The sequence below is a fragment of the Papaver somniferum genome, unplaced genomic scaffold, assembly GCF_003573695.1.
Source record: "Papaver somniferum cultivar HN1 unplaced genomic scaffold, ASM357369v1 unplaced-scaffold_115, whole genome shotgun sequence".
Classification (NCBI taxonomy): Eukaryota; Viridiplantae; Streptophyta; class Magnoliopsida; order Ranunculales; family Papaveraceae; genus Papaver; species Papaver somniferum.
The window spans coordinates 3,765,373-3,784,074 of record NW_020620492.1 but is presented as its reverse complement, the minus strand read 5'-3'; the positions used below and the strand labels follow the sequence as shown (position 1 = coordinate 3,784,074).

The 18,702-nt window shown below is 36.3% G+C and overlaps 3 protein-coding genes and 1 long non-coding RNA gene across 11 annotated transcripts; 3 read left to right on the top strand and 1 right to left on the bottom strand.

Annotated features, from left to right (window-relative positions):
• Positions 1 to 1,761: 1,761 nt before the first annotated feature.
• Positions 1,762 to 4,884, top strand: LOC113329278. The gene is made up of 6 exons (XR_003349797.1): positions 1,762 to 2,093; positions 2,187 to 2,276; positions 2,392 to 2,739; positions 2,882 to 3,317; positions 3,443 to 3,529; positions 3,690 to 4,884. It is a non-coding gene; the product is annotated as an uncharacterized LOC113329278 (long non-coding RNA).
• Positions 4,885 to 6,207: 1,323 nt separating this feature from the next.
• On the bottom strand, positions 6,208 to 7,065 carry LOC113329187 (F-box/LRR-repeat protein At1g55660-like). The gene has a single exon (XM_026576152.1). The coding sequence runs from the start codon at positions 7,063 to 7,065 to the stop codon at positions 6,208 to 6,210; it is 858 nt and encodes a 285-aa protein (XP_026431937.1).
• A 917-nt stretch (positions 7,066 to 7,982) lies between these two features.
• LOC113329186 (extensin-2-like) lies at positions 7,983 to 14,956 on the top strand. Its single transcript, XM_026576151.1, has 3 exons — positions 7,983 to 9,289; positions 14,352 to 14,489; positions 14,884 to 14,956. The coding sequence occupies exons 1-3, from the start codon at positions 7,983 to 7,985 to the stop codon at positions 14,954 to 14,956; spliced, it is 1,518 nt and encodes a 505-aa protein (XP_026431936.1).
• Positions 13,136 to 18,255, top strand: LOC113329152. 8 transcript variants are annotated; one of them, XM_026576117.1, is made up of 10 exons: positions 13,136 to 13,326; positions 14,262 to 14,805; positions 14,884 to 15,248; positions 15,619 to 15,629; positions 16,474 to 16,565; positions 16,669 to 16,919; positions 17,144 to 17,353; positions 17,502 to 17,594; positions 17,670 to 17,771; positions 17,876 to 18,255. In XM_026576117.1, exons 3-10 carry the CDS (start codon positions 15,156 to 15,158, stop codon positions 18,209 to 18,211), a joined length of 1,188 nt encoding a protein of 395 aa, XP_026431902.1. In that variant the 5' UTR covers positions 13,136 to 13,326; positions 14,262 to 14,805; positions 14,884 to 15,155; the 3' UTR covers positions 18,212 to 18,255. The 8 variants fall into 8 exon arrangements, with proteins under 8 accessions (XP_026431902.1, XP_026431900.1, XP_026431901.1 ...); XM_026576115.1 differs by having other exon boundaries at positions 13,136 to 13,527; XM_026576116.1 differs by having other exon boundaries at positions 13,136 to 14,489; positions 14,645 to 14,805.
• Positions 18,256 to 18,702: the final 447 nt, after the last annotated feature.

The window sequence follows — 18,702 nt, the reverse complement described above, 5'->3', positions numbered from 1 at the left end:
AATAAATCATTATTGAACATGATCTCTGTTGAGATTAAACAAACTTAAACTATTTGATCCAGCAATAAGCATGAAGCAACGACAATATGAATTTACATTAATAAGCTTTTATGGATCCTTTAGACATACTAATCAAAAAATAATTATTGTTTTTTCATTTACAAAAATATTCGCGGAATAATTTATACCTTTAAATTCTTTGACTTATGCGCCGTTCCAACGTACATTTATAACAGGTGCACAATCGAGGATACATTCAAAACAGAAAAAAAAAGTGGATCAGATTAAAAACAATCTATTTTATGCATCCTTTAGACATGCTAATCATAAAATAATTATTATTTTTAATTTAAAAAACTATTTGTAGAATGATTTATACCTTTAAATTCTTTGACTTATGCGTCGCTTCAACGTACATTTATAACAGGTGCATGATCTAGGATACATTCAAAACAGAAAACAAAAGTGGATCAGATTAAAACAATCTAAATAGCAAGAAAGAGAACAAAATAATCATAAAAAAGAGAAGTAACGTGGAAACCATAGAGTTTTGCTTTTGCACGAATGCTTTATATAGAGTTACCAAACCCACAAAAATGCATAAGAAATCAACTTTGCTTTGGGAATAATATATATATCAATACATATATAAATATTTGTTTAAATATTCGTATAATTATAAGCAGATACTTGCTTTAAAAATAATATAAATATTTACGTAGTTATATAATTCTTGATCTGTATATTAAATGGCTATAACAAAATTTGGGAAAAAAATATTATTTTTCACACATAATATAATCTTTTATCTAATGGAATGAACAATATATTTAGCATATTTACCTATAAGATAAATAAATAAATAAATATTATTTTTGGACAACTATATTTATTTTTTTTAATATTTTTTTAAAAAATTATTGAGTATCTTCTACACGTTAAATAAAGGAATCTGTTTCTATTTTTTACTATTTTTTGTGAAATGAATAATATTAAGAAAAATAATGTTGAAACCAATATTCATTTTGGTCGATTATACTTTTTTATCGAGGTTTTTTGGTTTTTCATTTTTAGTTTTGTTTAAATCATGTTATGCCATTTCCATGTTTTTTATTAACGATTTTATTTCGAACTATTGAACAGGATTAACGGTCGCTTTTTTGCGGAATGGGTAGCACGTTTTGATCCGGTAAGCATTCACAACTCTATGTATATATTGATTTATAAACTTTGATCAAAGTTCTTACTTTTTTGAAATTCTAAATGTAATCGCAGTTAGAGTTAGTTTTAATATTAATTAAGATTAGTTTAATTATCAAAAATCGTAATCGGGCATTGGACATTTTTCTTATAATTTTGTGATGAAATCGTGATCAACAATATTTTTTTTGATGTTAATTTATTTTAATTTTGTTTGTACAATCTTTTTTTGTTTATTTTGTTTGTGAATTTAATTGTTAGGATTAAATGTATTAGATTTTTTAAACATTTTTAATAATGTATAGATTTTATTATGTTTAGTTATTTTAGGTCATTCGTTTGTTTGTTGTGATTGGTCCAAAATATATTGTGAACTAAAAATAATATAAAATTATCAAAAAAAAGATATTATGGTGGGGCAAGAATCATCTAAAAGCTCCAATTAACCAGAACGCTCGGAAAAATTCAGTTTTTATATAAAGAATTTTCATCTTAAAAATGAAAAAAAAAATACATAATTTTTTTATTCGAGCAGCACCAGCTCGGCGGTTAATAGTCACGGCCAAACCTTCAACTCTTCAACTACAGATCCGGTACGCTTGGGCTCAATGCTCAACTTGCCAATGTTTCAGTTTAAGAAGCAAAATCATGTCACCTAAACATACGATGTGAAGGTGAAATAACAAAAGTTCAAAGTAAAGCTAAAGCCCCCGTCATTTCTTCCACGAGGCGTCAAGCTCAATTCTCATGGGACCATAGAACAAAAATATTCCTACATTTTCTTTCCTTCTCTCCTCTTCTCTGCTATGAATTCCATTAATCTGCTCATCTCAACAATGGGTTTGAAAGTTTGTGTGAGAGCGGCTGTTGGTGCTCCTGAACATTGCACCTAGGTGACTGTATGTTCATCTACTAAACTAAACCCTCTTTTTTTTTTTGGCAAGGTAATTTCAATTGTTAAGTTTTTTTTTTTTGTTGATTTTTAGGTCTTTTCAGTCTAAGGGTTCTTCTTACATTACAAGAGAAGAAAATCCCTACCCAATGCATTTCATTGATCTTTCTAACAAACCCAAATGGTATGATTCATTTCTGATGACCTTTTGTATTCTAAATGTTTGAAGTTTTAACTCAATCAAAAATGAAACAATGGTGTGAATCAATTGTTGATTAAGTTTTTGGAAATTAATCCAGGAGGTATATGGGTACCAGTAGTGAAATGTTATGGTAAACAAAACGGGTACCAGATTCGGATGTTATTACTCAAATTCTTTGAGAAGAAATACCCAAAACCATCTCTTGTTACGCCTCAGCGCAATCTCTCATTCACTCTGAGTCTGAACCCCATTGTTCGTTGATGGCAGAGGATGGATCTTTGTTTACCTTCTTGAAGAGTAAGATTGCTAGTGATGTTCAAAGCAAGCATTGATGTGTGAATTGTTTGCATTGGGGAGCCATCTCAAAGCTCATGTCCGTATGTGCTTTGCTTGTGGAACTATTAGTTTCTTTGGTTATTTATGGGTTCTTGAAAATCAACGATTGGTAATTCATATAATCAGAGTATCATGGTTAATGAATTTTCAGATTAACTGTATTGTATATTGAAAAATCGTCTTTATGGCTTTATCTGTTGTTAATCTACCGGTTCTCCTATTTTCTAATTGCATTTTGAATTGTCTAGCAGCTGGTATACTGGGATAAACCCACTTGAGTCCACCACCAAATTAGTTGAAAGAGGTTTGAAGGGGAGCACCAACTGAAGCTTGCTTTTGATAGAAAATGGCACCAAACTTCATAAGAGATAGAGTAATGCTCCAAAAAGTGAGATAGGCATCTAGCATGTTTTATGCAGAAGATAGCAATTGGCCAAAGTGTGGTCTCTCCTTGGATGACTATCCAGTGTGAAAATGCTATCTGAAAATGGAAATTTTGAGATGTCAAATGAAAGATATGGGTAGAGAGAGGAACTTGGACATACAAGCAATTAGTACATGGGATTACCATTGACCACGAAGTATGTTCAGAGCCTGTAATGATGAAATATTATGGGATTGCTTATACATTAGTCATTTTCCAATACGTGTTTTGATGTTGCTGAGAATTCAATTTTATGAATATAGGTATGGTGAAACTATTACGTTTGTGAATGACACCTGTTACTAAATTCATCAGTTTCTCAAGTAGGTGTGAAAAATAGTAACTCATGTACTGTGGAAGTGATCTACTTGTATGTTGATTGTTACAGCTCAATTGTGGCAATGGACTTCCGGAGATTTTTGCTTGCGTGAAGGGAGCTTCAGCGGTGCATTTTCAGGATCCGAATGAAAAAACAGTAAGATGTTCAACCATACTGAAAGTGCTTTGCAAATCTATTTACAGGCTACCATAATCAGCCCATCCTTTATTCTCTTGAATTTGGTATTAGAGTTAGACCTATTGTAGCTCCAAGTGAAATACTGAAAGTGTACCAATTGAATTTTGTTGTATTTCAGGCTCAGCTGGGTCATTGTCCCGTAATAAAAAGACCCAGTTTCTCAGGCCAGGTTTTCTAGTTGAGGTTAAGCTAGTTGAAGCACCCTTAGAGGATTAGTAGTAATAATGCTCAAGGTGAAGAGAATCGTGCAAGCAAGCTTATTCTCACTTCCCAAACGCCATTTTGTCTTTGGTGAGCTTATTCTCTCTTCCGGGGAGCGAAGTTGGTAGCATATGACCAAGCATTGTTGTTCACTGGGTCAGCAAGGTGGTCTGCGAGGTTTTCTAGAGGACCTTTTCTAGTCACAGAAGCCTGAACGAAGAACCCAAAACTGGAGAACTTAGCGAGGCGACCATTCTTTAGTTCCTTTACCTTTAGCTCGGAAAATGCCTCTGGGTCCTCTGCGGGGCCTAAGTAAAGTGGATCGACGATGTCACCTAGTGGATCACCGGCAACTCTGTATCCCTCAACAGCCCCCACAAGGATGACCTGTGTGGCCCAAATAGCTAAGATGCTCTGTGCATGAACCAAACTGGAGTTGCCTAAGATCGGGCATTGAACCAAACTGCTTTGCGGAATTTGACTCCATTTCTGGAGAGTAGTTCAGGGAAGACACATCCCAAAGCGCAAGCATCGCCCACCTTGGATGGACCACCTCAAGTTCACGGTTCTTTGCAAAGGTCTGGATCAGCTGATAGTCCAGCAGTGTCCCAACCGTAGTCACCAGCGAATTCACCAGTCAGGTAAGAAGGAGACTCACTAAAAACAGGACCAAGATACTTGACACGGTCTGGACCGTACCATGGACTTCCTGAAGAAGCAGCAGGCTTCTTTGGTGACATCTTCCTCATCGAAATCTTACTGTTCCTGCTGGATCTAACATTGGTTGGGCTGTCTGTGAGTTTGAGTCACAGCTTGTCCTGCAAATGAAGGAGAAGAGAGAGCCATGGATGCTATTAATATGTTGTTTTTCTTTGTTGGCTTGAAAATGAAAGATTAAATGAAAATGGTATTTTGATTTGGTGAGTTACACTGATGAAGTTCATGTTGTTTACATAGGAGGCTAGTATTCTATTAGATATTGAAGATCTTCGGCTAGGTTCTCATTGGTTGTGGAGTTGGCACCACAAATTCAAGAATCTGTGGGTTTTTTTTCAGCCAGGCAATGTATATGTGCATAATGAATTAGATAGAGACAGTGAATGATACAAAATCTGAACGCGTTCCGGTTTTCAGAGTGCTGGCCATTTTTTCTTTTTGATACATTTTCCGGTTAAAACTTTTCAGGTTGCAGTAAGGGAAATTAGATGATTATGGGTCTGTAGAAGCTACGTTGGTTCACTTAATCTCTCAACACTGATCAAATTCCTCAAATAAGAGAAGGGATTGATAGAACAAAAAGTCTCTCTATCTTGAATATTAGTACAATATTATGCAGGCAATACAAGACTAATAGTGTTGCTAAACAATCCAGTATAAATTATGCTAATTAAATTACAACCATCTTAGAGAGTGCCTGATTCTGCAAAAGGCTTGCTAAAATTCTCCTTAGCTTTAATTAGAACAAACATCAAAATACTCAATGTTAAGGCTTCCACGGTATTTTCTCACTTCTTAACCGAGTGTAGAAGTATCGGTTGTAAGGTTACTAAATCTGAGTATCTGACTTCTGTAGTTGCAGGTTTATATATGAAACACCAGTTCAACATCTGAAGAAGCTGTAGGAACTTCTCTTAGCTTTTTTTTAAATTGCTCAACTTGTGTAACTCTATCAGGGGAGCCAACACCAGAACAAAAGGATATAACAACTTCCTCCAAATCTTTTGCTTTTTTCAACAAAAACTCAGAATTTTGAACTCAGCATCACATCCTTCCACATTTTCAATCTCGACATACTTGAGGTTAGACAACATTCCTGGCGATGACAAGCCTGCTTCCCAGTCATCTCCAAAATCCGCTGAATTTGACTATATCCAAACAATCACAACAATGGATAGGTCACTTAATGGTAATAATACAAAAAAGAAACACCTCAAATTAAAATGTCAAGCAAAAATAAATGTCGCCAAATGAGAGATGAAAAACAGATATCTTCTACTAAAATTGGTGGAACGACATCGCAGGCCAAATAAAAAAAAAAAACAAAAAAACAAAGATCTTAGTTAGATGTTACCTCCTTCAATTCAAGGTAAAGTTCAGCTATATGAGGAGAAATACTGAGTAAGTATGCTATAACCCGCAGGCAACCTCTTGTAGGCCAGCGTCAAACATTGTAGATCACATAAGCGAGGGTCTTTACAGTCTAACGAATCAGGAGCTTGTGAGAGAACCTGGAGAAAGAAAAGAAACTTCTTTGAATAATGTAGCAGCGATACTTAAATTAGCACCATAATTCGTAAAACAGAACTTTTGCTGTTAGTCTTTGCTCATTATTCGAGACTTGTGAAAGGAACACAAAAATGACAATCATCCTGATAACCAAGAAACGTCGCCATTAAAGCTAAGAACTTCCTATAAAGAAATGAATGTCGGGTTGCTTAAGCAGAAGCACCCTTGGCTTTCTCACAGATTTGACTAGGCAATTCCTTAAACCATATATGCAAATATGTTATATGGAAGAGAGGAAGCACCCGTACCTCAAGGAATCCAGGTGATAATTTCATTGTTTTCACCATATATACAGCTCCTAGAAATTGCATTACACGTTTACCATACACTTCTTTTTCCTCTGAGGTCAAACTTGAATATGCTTCTGCAGTCTCATCTTTTTCGTTTACATTGAGTGTCACATCGAAGTATACCCGGGATAGTGGAGAACAGATTTCTAGAGAATAATCTTGCGCCAAGAAACATCTGCAAGTGAAAGTTTCCAAATTTGAAGCACATAACTTGACACTGGTAGCGATAGTATCATTTTGGGGCAAAAGATCTCTACGCCAACAGGTGTACGAAATCTCCTTAAGGGTGACAGAATCAACAATCAATTTCCTTTGGTTATTAGTCTGTATATCGCAATCAGCTATTAGTAGATCTTCAAGAACTGTGCAACTTGAAAAGAGTCTTTTAGATGATTCCACATTGGAGATTGATAATCCATATAAGAACAACATTTTAAGCCGAGGTAAACTCATTGATCTTGGTAGAATAATATCAACATATTTGGCCTTATCATATGAAAACAGAAACATGACGAAACTATCTTTTTTGTTTACTGAAAATGACCACCTATCAAAGTTGAGAAACGGTGGAGATTTCCAAACATGAATCCACCGTTTCGATAGAACACTAGTCTGCACTGCATATTTAGTATCCATAAAAGACATAATGTGATGAATTAAGTTATCAGGCAACCTACTGATTCTATCTTTAACATCAATATATGGTGTTCCTTCCATTGTCAACCAACTAAACTGAACAGTAGTTGAAAATCCCGAAAATTTATAGTTGAAATTCTCAGAATTAGAAGATGGAAAAGGAAGTAGTACCTACTGAGAGTGTGGAAATGGCTATGAAGTAACCTTTCAACTGCAAAACTTTGAACCCTAAATTCCAATATTTTGAAGTCTTCAGGTGAATAAAACCCCAAATTCTTTCAGTCTAATAAACATGTGGACTGTTGGATGATCTAAGTCTTGAATGCTCGAAACTCCCCTTGGTTTAAATTTTGGATTGGATCGATTAGCCAACTCTTGAATCAAATCAAATCAAATTTTGAGCAGAGACCCAGATTTCAAACTCAGCAAATTCATCACTTTGAGTGTTTAAAACCCCCAGATTAGTCAAAAAACCCTACTGAGCAACCAAATTTCAATAGTGTTAGTCATTTTTGTACGTATGAATCTCAACCTATGCAAATTAAGATGTATCGACCATTCTTCGTAAGGTCTTGAGAAAATTTGCATTTGGGTCATAGGTTTGTCCAATTTAGTGATCCAAACGCAAAGACATTGTGATGGCTCGATGATCTATAGTTGGATGATCCAACCGAAACAAAAAAATGCATGTCACTATCTTAACATGTTTGACAAGTCTAGATGATCTAGAGTTGACAAACATGTCAATGCGTACAAGAATGTGTCAATATTCAATCACTCATTATTACATCACCCAATTAAAGATCGTGCATAGATTAACTCACGTTAAAATATGGAGTTAGTGCTACAACACTAACATGCATGTCTTGAGTTCGATAATAAGAGAGGAAAAAGTAACCAACTGCATCACTATATAAATGGGTCTAAATCTCTCTATATTCTCATCATAAGCTCTACAACCAATATTCTTCCTTTCTTTCTTGCCTCCACTATTCAATATGGCAAGGCTCTCAGCTTGTCTGGTTTACGCTCTAACCTTATTTGTTCTCGCCAACGTTGCACTGGCTGATTACGAGCCTTACACACCCAACTACAAAGAAACTCCATACAAGAAACCAGTTGTGGAGGTTACTGCCGGGGTATATGTTCCTGAGCATGAATACAAGCCTAAACATGAGTACGAGTATGCTTCTCCATCACCACCAGCTTACGTTCCTCCTAAATATGTATACTCGTCATCACCACCACCGGTTTATGTAGCTCCAAAATACCCATCCCCCAAGTATACTCCCAAATATGTCTATGCGTCACCACCACCACCAGTTTACGTAGCTCCCAAATACCCAACACCAACCTACACTCCCAAATATATCTATGCGTCACCACCACCACCAGCATACGTCGCTCCCAAATACCCAACACCAACATATACTCCTAAATATACCTACTCCTCACCACCACCACCACCACCAGCTTACGTCGCACCCAAATACCAAACACCAAAATATACTCTTAAATATGTCAACCCATCACCACCACCACCAGCTTACGTCGCTCCCGTGGTCTATCCATCGCCATCACCACCACCACCAGCTTACGTCGCTCCCGTGGTCTATCCCTCGCCATCACCACCACCACCCGCTTACGTCGCTCCCATAGTCTACCCATCGCCATCACCACCACCGCCCGCTTACATCGCTCCCGTAGTCTACCCATTGCCATCACCACCACCGCCCGCTTACGTAGCTCTCGTTGTCTACCCATCGCCATCACCACCACCACCTGCTTACGTAGCTCCCGTTGTTTACCCATCTCCATCACCACCACCACCTGCTTACGTAGCTCCCGTTGTCTACCCATCCCCATCACCACCACCTCCAGCTTACGTCGCTCCCGTAGTTTACCAATCCCCGTCCCCACCACCACCAGCTTACGTCGCTCCAGTAGTGTACTCATCTCCACCACCAACCTATTCCTACAAGTCTCCACCACCACCATCTTACATTGCCCCCAAACATGAATACAAGCCTAAATATGAATACAATCCTAAACATGCGTACAAATATGCTTCTCCACCACCACCAGCATACGTTGCCCCCAAATATGTCTACCAATCACCTCCTCCACCAGTTTACGTCGCTTCCAAATACCCATCACTAAAATATACCCCAAAATACGTATACTCATCACCACCTCCACCATCTTACGTCGCTCCCAAATACCCATCGCCAATATATACTCCTAAATACGAATACTCATCACCACCACCACCAGCTTACGTCGCTCCCAAATACCCATCACCAAAGTATACCCCTAAATACGTCTATCCACCTCCCCCGACACCATCTTACTACTAGAAATGTTGGCCTCACAAAGATCCGTCTACTCGGCCAATACTAACGACACCATGATCGTGAGAAAGTTCACTATATGATGCATCGTGTGTAATACATATCCCTGGCATTTTCTACATTCACTAAATTGTTTATTAAATATATCGTGAGTTATTTCTGCATCTCGGAAGGTTTACAGGTTGCAGGAAATAAAAGCATTTTTCCTTTACATGCGTTTTTGTTTTGTTTTTGTGATATATTGTAATACAAATCTTGTGTTTGTTTTTGTGATATTTTCTAATACAAATCCATCATTTGTTGTTGTACCCTATTGGGGGTGTTCAGAAAGAGTAATAAAAAATTTGTTTCTTATCTCGAATTAAGAGCTTCCACATTTCTTTATATTTGGATTATATGCAGAAGTAGGCATGGTCTGGACCCTCACTTTCATTTCTAAGCCACTTTATTTATTTCTTGCAAAACTAGGCAAGTTAAACGGATTCCATCCACTTTAACCATCTCGGTCAATTTATCGCGTTGACTTGTCAATATCTCGTCAAAATATCATATAGGGAGATCTCATACATGTGGTAAGATTACTGAAATGTCCTTCACACGTGTGTGTCACTCACGTGTTCGATCTCATTCATTCATTCTTCTTCTTATCTTCTTCTTCTTTGTTATCTTCTCCTTCCGTTTTCTTTCTTCTGCTCAAATTAGTGAAGAGAGGATTTGGAATTAAATTAGGGTTTCACTGAAAAGATTTGTAGGAAGAATGTGATGGTTTCGATAATTGAAGACTAGGGTTGAATTCGAACTGAAATTGGGTTCTTGGTGCTGGTTTTGAATGATTCTGCTGGTGTTGATTGTTCGAAGTGGAGATGGATTGATGGTGTTTGGCAGTGATGGTTTCGACAATTGAAGACTAGGGTTGAATTCGAACTGAAATTGGGTTCTTGGTGCTGGTTTTGAATGATTCTGCTGGTGTTGATTGTTCGAATTGGAGATGGATTGATGGTGTTTGGCAGTGATGGTTTCGATAATTGAAGACTAGGGTTGAATTCGAACTGAAATTGGGTTCTTGGTGCTGGTTTTGAATGATTCTGCTGGTGTTGATTGTTCGAATTGGAGATGGATTGACAGAATATGAAGTTAAGGTTTGGATTGAGAAGCTGAGCAGTAAATGAAGAACTGGGTACTGTTGATTTGGTGGATACCGTTGGGATTCAATGGAAGAAATTGAAGTTTTGTTGTGTGATTCAATGTCAGGTCAATCGAAGAAGGAGAAGATACTGTTAATGTGGATTAAGAGGAATCTGATGCTGCTACCCATTGCAGTGTGACATGAACTGAAGTGTAGAGATTTGCAGGTGGTGATTTCAGCTGAGGTTAATGGTTTGGTTGCAGCTGCAGTTGAGTGCCAGATGGTTTGTTGGTGGTATATGAATTGCGAGAAAGGTGTCACTGTTGTTGGAAATGAGCTGAGCTGCTGGTGATGGATGTTGTGGTGGTCATGTGTTGAGTTGCAATGAAGCTGAGAAAAGAGCATTTGGGTTGTTGTGCTCCAAGGATTGGTGGTGCTGATGTTTCCAAGGGTGAACTCATAGAAGGTTTAGGTGATGCCTGAGGTTGCAGTTGAGCTAGGAGATGCAGGGATTTGAGTTTGGCAGCAAGGGGATAGTGTTAGTTGGCCTGGAGAGGAGCAGAAAAGTATAATTGGAGCAGTAAGTTGTTGTGTTTGGTACACAAGAAGGTGGTTGATATTTTTGGTGCTGTGATTTGCTCAAAAGAAGATGGGTTTGCAGTGCTCTTGAGGTGTTGATGCTTCTGGCAGTCGATTGAGCTGATGGATTTGAAGATATGGTGGTGGCAGTCCTGGTGGTTATCAAGTTACTCAAGGGAGGTGAATTTGTGACAGCGCGTTAAGATGTCAGGAGTTGCAGTGCAGGTGTATGCTGAGAATAATTAGAACCTGAGAACAAGATGGAAGAAGTGAAGTGCAGGCAGTTGGAGTTGCTGCTACAGAAGGTTGTGTATGAACTGTTGCAAGTGGATGGAGCTAAGTAGATGCATTACAGAGAAGGATGGAGTTGTTATAAAGTATTGGTTGTGGCAGTGATGGTTGAAACTGTTACAAGAGGAGTTGTGATTGCAACCTGGTGGTGCTCAAGTGGATTGATAGTGGCTCGAGGTGAAGATGAGTGCTTGGTGTGGTGTTGACTGCCCTGGTGGTACAAGAAGAAGCTGTCTGAGCTACGGTTGAAGTTGCGGGTGCATATACAGTTTGAGTTAACTGGCACTGATGAATAGATTTGTGAATGCTTGTACTGCCTGGGAATGTGATGAAATTGCAGTGCAGCTGAGAATTACAAGATCAGCGGGTGGAATAAGAGATGAAGCTACAAAATGGCAGTGGTAGCTGCAAGATAGAAGAAATGTTGAGCAGTATGGGCTCAAGAAGCTACTGCAATGAAAAGAAGGGATTAGTGGTGTTTTTGTGAATGAGGTGGCTTGAGCTAATAATGGCAGTTATGGCTTTGAGGCAGTGAGAATGAGCTCAGGTTGCAAAGAATGTGTGCAGTGTTATGAAATGGAGGTGTTGAACAGAAAATGCAGTGGCTGCAAGAATGAATCTACAACAAACAAATGTATTTGTGACATTATGTTTGCAACATAATAGAAAACGTCATACATATTAGTTATTCGTGATAGTTTTAGTGTCACAAAAATATTGTGTTAGCTAAATCCCCAGAAGTGTCAGGATAGGTATTTTCTACACCTTCCATTCTGCCGCAACTATTTATTTTTAAAATAAAAAATAAATAAAATTAATATGATTTTTTCGCGATATTTTTAAGTGTGGAAAAATTATTATTTTTTAATTGTTAATTTAAAATACTTATAATTTTTTATAACTGACATTTTAGAAATGTTATGAATAATCATGTATATTGTTAACACTAAGATCTGTCACAAATATCCAATTATTCACGACATTGTGTAGTCATTGAGAATAATATATTTTTCCTAGCACTCTCATCCGCTGCAAATAAGCTCATGTATAACTAACATTTTATGATGTTGGTAAAACTCTTTATTTGCCACTCAAAAATAATGTCACGATAATAACATTTTTGCGACGCATGCATCTATTAGAAATACCTTTTTACATTATCGGCAATATAAAATGTTGTAAATACAATAATGGTCCTTGACATATATAATATAATAAATGGTTTTTATTTTAAACCTTTTCATATGTCGTAAAAAAAATAGTTTATAGTTTCACTACAAGTTCAATGTCTTAGCTGATTAGAATTTATATGATTTGAGTTTCTTAGCTGATTAAAATTTATATGATTTGAGTTTTTTTTTCAAATTTTGTATCCACTACGATGCTTATTGTTGCACAATTTTAACGAACAAATCTGAAGAACTCTTGTTTACAAATATATTTGGGCCTTACCGGATAGCGGAACTAAATCTAACAGAAATACACGGTTCCACTACCGTTACGTTAATAATGGATTATCCGTTAGCTTATCGGTATCGGATATTCGTTTACCACTATGTTGGATGGTAGCAGTAACGGCTAACGGATTTTCGGTATCGGATGTCGGCTAATCGATATCGGTTGACGGGCCTAATTAAGTTACTTGTACGACTTCTAAAACATTTAGCCCAGCAAATGTTTTTCTCTCCGACAATAACGAAGACATTATTGCTACGTGTAGCATTGTGGATGGACCACGTCTAAAATCCTTCTTGTTAATAACGATATCTATGTACGTGTCAGCTTCTCCACTTCCATATGCTCAGTGTAATGTTTAGTCCAGAAAGAAATGATCAACTACAATTAAAATTAAGAATCCAAAAACAATGAAAATCTGATAGATCGAGAAGCTAGTAGAGAAAGTGAGAGATGCATCACCAACCAATTTTTTTAGCAAGACTTCTCTGTTGCTCTAATCAACAACAACAAATTACAAGCCCTAATTCCATATGCTCGGTGGTTCTATTTTTCTTTCATCTGTATTTAAATTGATTAAATTTTGATATCTTGCAGGTTGGGATGAAGTTAACTATCCAAATTGAATCAAATTTTAGTCGATTTAAATTTGTATTCAATCAAAATTCGCATCTTAGGATTTTGCTTTTATATGTATTCAATCCCTAAAATGTTGTTTCACTGATTCAGAGTATCGTGCAGGTAGGGGTTCTTCTCTTGAGTTAATTTTTGTACAAATCTCTTTCAGCCCTGATTTGATTTGAGTGCATGTTTTTCTCTCTTCTCTTTGTTGTAAATGTCTTCTTTATCTCCATGTCTTGGTAAATATCATGTTATTTATGGATTTAAATTCCTTGTTTAGTGATTAGTGGGTGATTTTTAGACAATTTGTGAAGACTAAATATATTTGCATTTATTTAAGTTTAGTTTTCCTTGAATTGATTTTCTTTGAACTAGCCATAACCTGTTCGTTAAAATTACCCAGTAAATTTAAACCTCAAGTTGATGTTGGTCAGCAACAAATGATATACAACCAAATGTACTTTATAATCTTAGATTTTCTTTGATTAACCACTTTGGATATCTTTGTTTTTATACTTGCTTAGTATTATGAAAGAAAAGCTTAACTGGTTAATTTGGTAGCCATTTTTATATATCCCCTTGTTTTAACTACTGGTTTGTTATGGATATAATACCTATAGGTGAGACTGGTCCTCCCAAGTAGCATATGTGAATTTTTTCACCACCAGTTGACAAATACGTCATTTCTACTGTTTGAATGTAAAATGGATTTGTCATGCTTTATGAAATTTCTGAATTTGGACATGCTCATTCTTTAACTTTGATTTATATTAAGTTGGTTTTGTCTTTCGGTACGTTATTTCCGTGACCTCTAATGGGTTGTGGCTCACCCCGTTTTGTTTTGTTTTCCACAGAATACGAGGCAAGGTTGAGGCAGTAAGCTTGGGAAGAGCTTGCAGCTGGGAGTTGTGTTTTTGATTGGATTTATGTTTTGGATGAATAAGGTCAGTTGGTGGAGAAAGAACAGTGAAGAAGTTGAGATTATCGAAAGCTTTAACTATAGCTGAAGGAACGACTGTTTCTGATGCTTGTCGAAGGATGGCTGCTCGAAGAGTTGATGCAGTGCTTCTTACTGGTTCAGGGTTAGTATTTCTTTTTGTAAGTTTATATTGCCTTGGTTTTGAAGATACTAGTTTCAATGCCATTGAAAGACAAATCAAGATCGCATTGTGAGCGCATATTTTTTCAGGTCTTTTTACGATTTAAGTTTCCCTGTAGTTTCTTTCTTGTCGAACAGAGCTAAGTATCTGTCATAGTGGAGAACTGTACCGGCTTTGCGGTTAACCGTACTTTCTTCCCATATGGACAAGGGGCACAGCTTTTTGTACACCTGAGTGTGGATTTGTTCAGGATCGACAGATTTTTCAGAGAGTTTGGCATTTCTATTGGACCTTTCCAGTAATGTTCTTCCTCTTCTTCTGGTGCTTCCTTGGTTGTGTAATATCATGTTACTAATAGTGCTCCATTTGATTCCAGACTACAGGACATAACTGGATATGGAATTGGAATTGCGACTGTTAAAGTGTTAGCCTCTGCCTTCGGAGATTGAATGCTTAAAAAGTCCATTAAATGATATTGTAATGAAGTACGGGAGAAATGATACAGAGGAAAATCATGTATTTCTTTTTAATATGAAGATTTTGACAATTACTCGGTGTTACCTTTCTATTATGCCCTAGCTTCTATAACCAATGCCTGTGATGCTTATTCGGCTTCGTACAAAGATTTTGATGTTTCTGGTAAACTAAATGGTAAAGGGAAGCAGGCAAAACCCCGATCCAACCGTACTTCCAATCATTGAGAAGTCTAGAAAGCTTGCTAATATTGTACCTGGTGGAAAGGTTTTACTCATTGTCTTAGTCATTCTTAACTTAATATCTTCTTCACTTGCATATATCAATATAAATTCATGCCTAGGTTGAATAATCAGCTCACTCATGCTGGGAAAATTCCAATTGTGCTAAAAATCAAAACCATGATAATGTTTCCTGTAGTGATATGGAATTTTTGTTCCATATTTTTGGGAGTTCATCTACTAAACAGTTAAAATAATTGCTAGAGATATTGAATTTTGATGGATTATCTGCACAAACAGGCAATGACACTGATTGCTTATGTGATGGAGTTCGAAGGAAACTATGGATCACATCTCATTGTTGTATCTAATGTTGTTTCGGTTAATTGTTGGATTCCCCCCACCCAACACCCAAGATGTCTAAAAGGTCAGGTACTTGTTTTCATATTCTGAAAATTATTATGTTAATTTTTTGTTTTCCCCAAAAGTGCTAATTAGTAAAGATGAGATGAATTTTTTAAGTCAAAGATGCGCCATCATACTGCACTTTGTTAGATATGCACTAAATATTTAGCTATATTTAGATTGCGTTGAATGATTTTATTTTTACTTACTAAATATTGGGCATAAAATCTTTTAATTATGGAAAAAGTCTTTTACTAGTCCGGCAATGAAAAAAGACCCGCCAATATTTTCATGATATTTCAAAAAGTCCGCCATAATTTTAATTTAGTCAAGATTGTGGCCATAATCTTCGGATAACTGATCACGTTTCTCCTTTATACTCTGAAACAAAACCTCTTTTCATGTACAGCAAAAAACACTCAAGTACAAAACCCTAAATCTGAACTTGAAAGAGGTAACCGTCTTAATATTTGATTTTGATCTTCAATTATTTCTCTTCATCTTAATTATTATAAGTGCAAATCAGTGTCTCTAATCTCTCATCCTAACTATCAGTATTCCTAGTCTCTCCTACCAAAACAGAGATCTGTTTTGGGTTTGTGATCAGTGACTCATAACTGGTATTGGGGGGAGTTTTTTGTGCTGCAAACTTGAGAAAAAAATCTTGTGGTGATTTATCAAAGTTTCTCTTTAAACTTATTTCTTCAATTTTTTATTTTTAGTCTCTGGTTTTCTTTTTTGTTATTTTTGGTTCTTTTATTAATTTGGTTTTTGAGTGTCTTCTGTTCTTTCTTGTTAACCTTGATGCTTTTGGTTTATTTTCCTTACATTTTGTTGATCATCTACTTTTGGTGTTTCATTATCAGGAGTACTACCAATTTTAATCAAGGGATAATGGCACCAGGTGGAGTTAGACCCCCTCGCACATCACACGCAGCCTCTCAATTGTCACGCACTGGTAATTGAGTTAATCGCATACCTACAAATTATTTTCTCGGAATTATTATGTTTATTTTCGGCAAACGCAGTATTATCTAACTTCCATATCTCTTGAAAAATAGATCTGCCAAAGATTAACAAAGGAGGCAGAGGAGATGCTCTTAATGCAAAGCTTAATGATCACATAAGGAAAAAGAATGAAAAGCCTACAATAACTATAAAACCAGGTAAAAATATTCCAACTGTGGATTGGGCCACTGAGTTCCAAACTGAAATAAGAATCATAGTGAGAAAGTTTGCACCGTGGTCGACTCGCCCCAAATGGAAGTCAATTGGAAAATCAGATCTGAAGAAATTTTATGATCTCATAATGGTAATTATACACTTATTTTTGTATCATTTTAGTGTCCTTACTACTCTGTTCTTCTAATGTCCCTACTGTTATGTTCTTCTTGCACAGACTAGTGTCCTTACTACTCTGTTCTTCTAATGTCCCTACTGTTATGTTCTTCTTGCACAGACTACGGTAGAACTCTCTTTGTGTAGTTTCTTTGTTGCTGGTGCTAACAGAAATTTGTTTGGTGATTGTGAACTTAGGAAAAATTCACTATTGATCTACATGTAGTACGCATTCAGAAGGCGGTCAACACGATGCTAGCAAATGAGTACAGACAGTTTAGATGCACACTTCACAAACACTACCTGCAGTACAAAGAAGATGGAACAGAACGGGAAAACCCGCATCATCAGGTTAAGCAGGAGGATTGGGAGAAACTATGCACTTGGTTTGAGTCTGATGAGTTTCAGGTGATATTGGTCTTCGATCCTTGTTGTATTTATAAGATTTATTTGTGGTAGTCATATTGGTGGTATTCAGACTTCAGTACTAGTCATATTTATGATATCTATGTAGTATTTATCTGCATTGAACCGTCTTCTTTGGATTTGAATGCAGACAAGTAGCACTCAAGGTAAAAAAAGTCGAGAAGCGAATACAACCATTCATTGTACGGGGTCAAAACCTTTTGCCCGCTATAGAGAGGAAATGGTAATTGTGTTGTCTCTGTTATATAAATTTATGGTTAATACTGTATCTAATTTTTTTTTGTGGGGAAACCTGCAGTGTGATCCAGAAACAGGTGAAGTTGTTGGACAAATTGAATTCTACAAGTTAACCCACTGCAATATTGATGTTTGGACCTGTCATACGGCGGAGGAAAACTATGTAATACAAGGATTTTCGTTGTGATTTTCTTTTTAATTTTTTGTCTGAGACTTACTATTTAGTTTTAGCATAAGTTCTACTATTTATTTTTAATTATTGTGTAGGGTAAAATGCTTGAACTCCGAGCTGCGCCTACACCTGAAGGTTCAACACCCTTGACCGATGCTCAAATATGTGAGGAAGTGCTAGGTGTCAGATCCGGTTATGTCAAGGGTCTTGGTCATGGGTATGAAAAACCTAGCTCGTCTAGCATCGAATATAATGCGGAGTTAGGCGAAGCTCTTAGGAGGGCAGATGAAGCAGATAAGAGAAATAAGGAACTTGAAGAAAGATTTGATGAGAAAAATCGCACAATACAGGGGCTGGTAACTGACACAATGGATATCGTTTCTTTTTTTCAGTTTAGAATGTTAAGTTTCTTAATTAGTGGTGTCATTTAATGAACAATGTAGATCTCTTCTATTAATGATTTGCTTCGAAAAAATTTAGTAGTCTAACTTTGATGAATCACAATTTCTAAGTAAATATGAAAAATATTAAACCTACTTTTATAAATTTGTAATACGACGGATAATTCCTTACAACTGTAACATCAACAAAAGCATTGCAAATGAGACCCTTACATGACAGAAAAACTACAAATGAGACCCTTATTACATGACAGAAAAAAATTGAAGCCCATATTATATATGTATCTATAAAAATTACGGGTGGCAAATATAATTCTTTATATGACATAATAATACGTAGCATATAATTATTATTCACGATATTATTATGTGTTGAAAATAATACATATTAATGACGGGTGTATCCGCAGCTTATGCGTCAATTTTATAACGCATTAATGCGTTGAAAATAAGGATTGTTTGTGGCATCTTCAATCGTTATAAATACAAATTTTTTGTTACATAAACGAATGTCACATAAT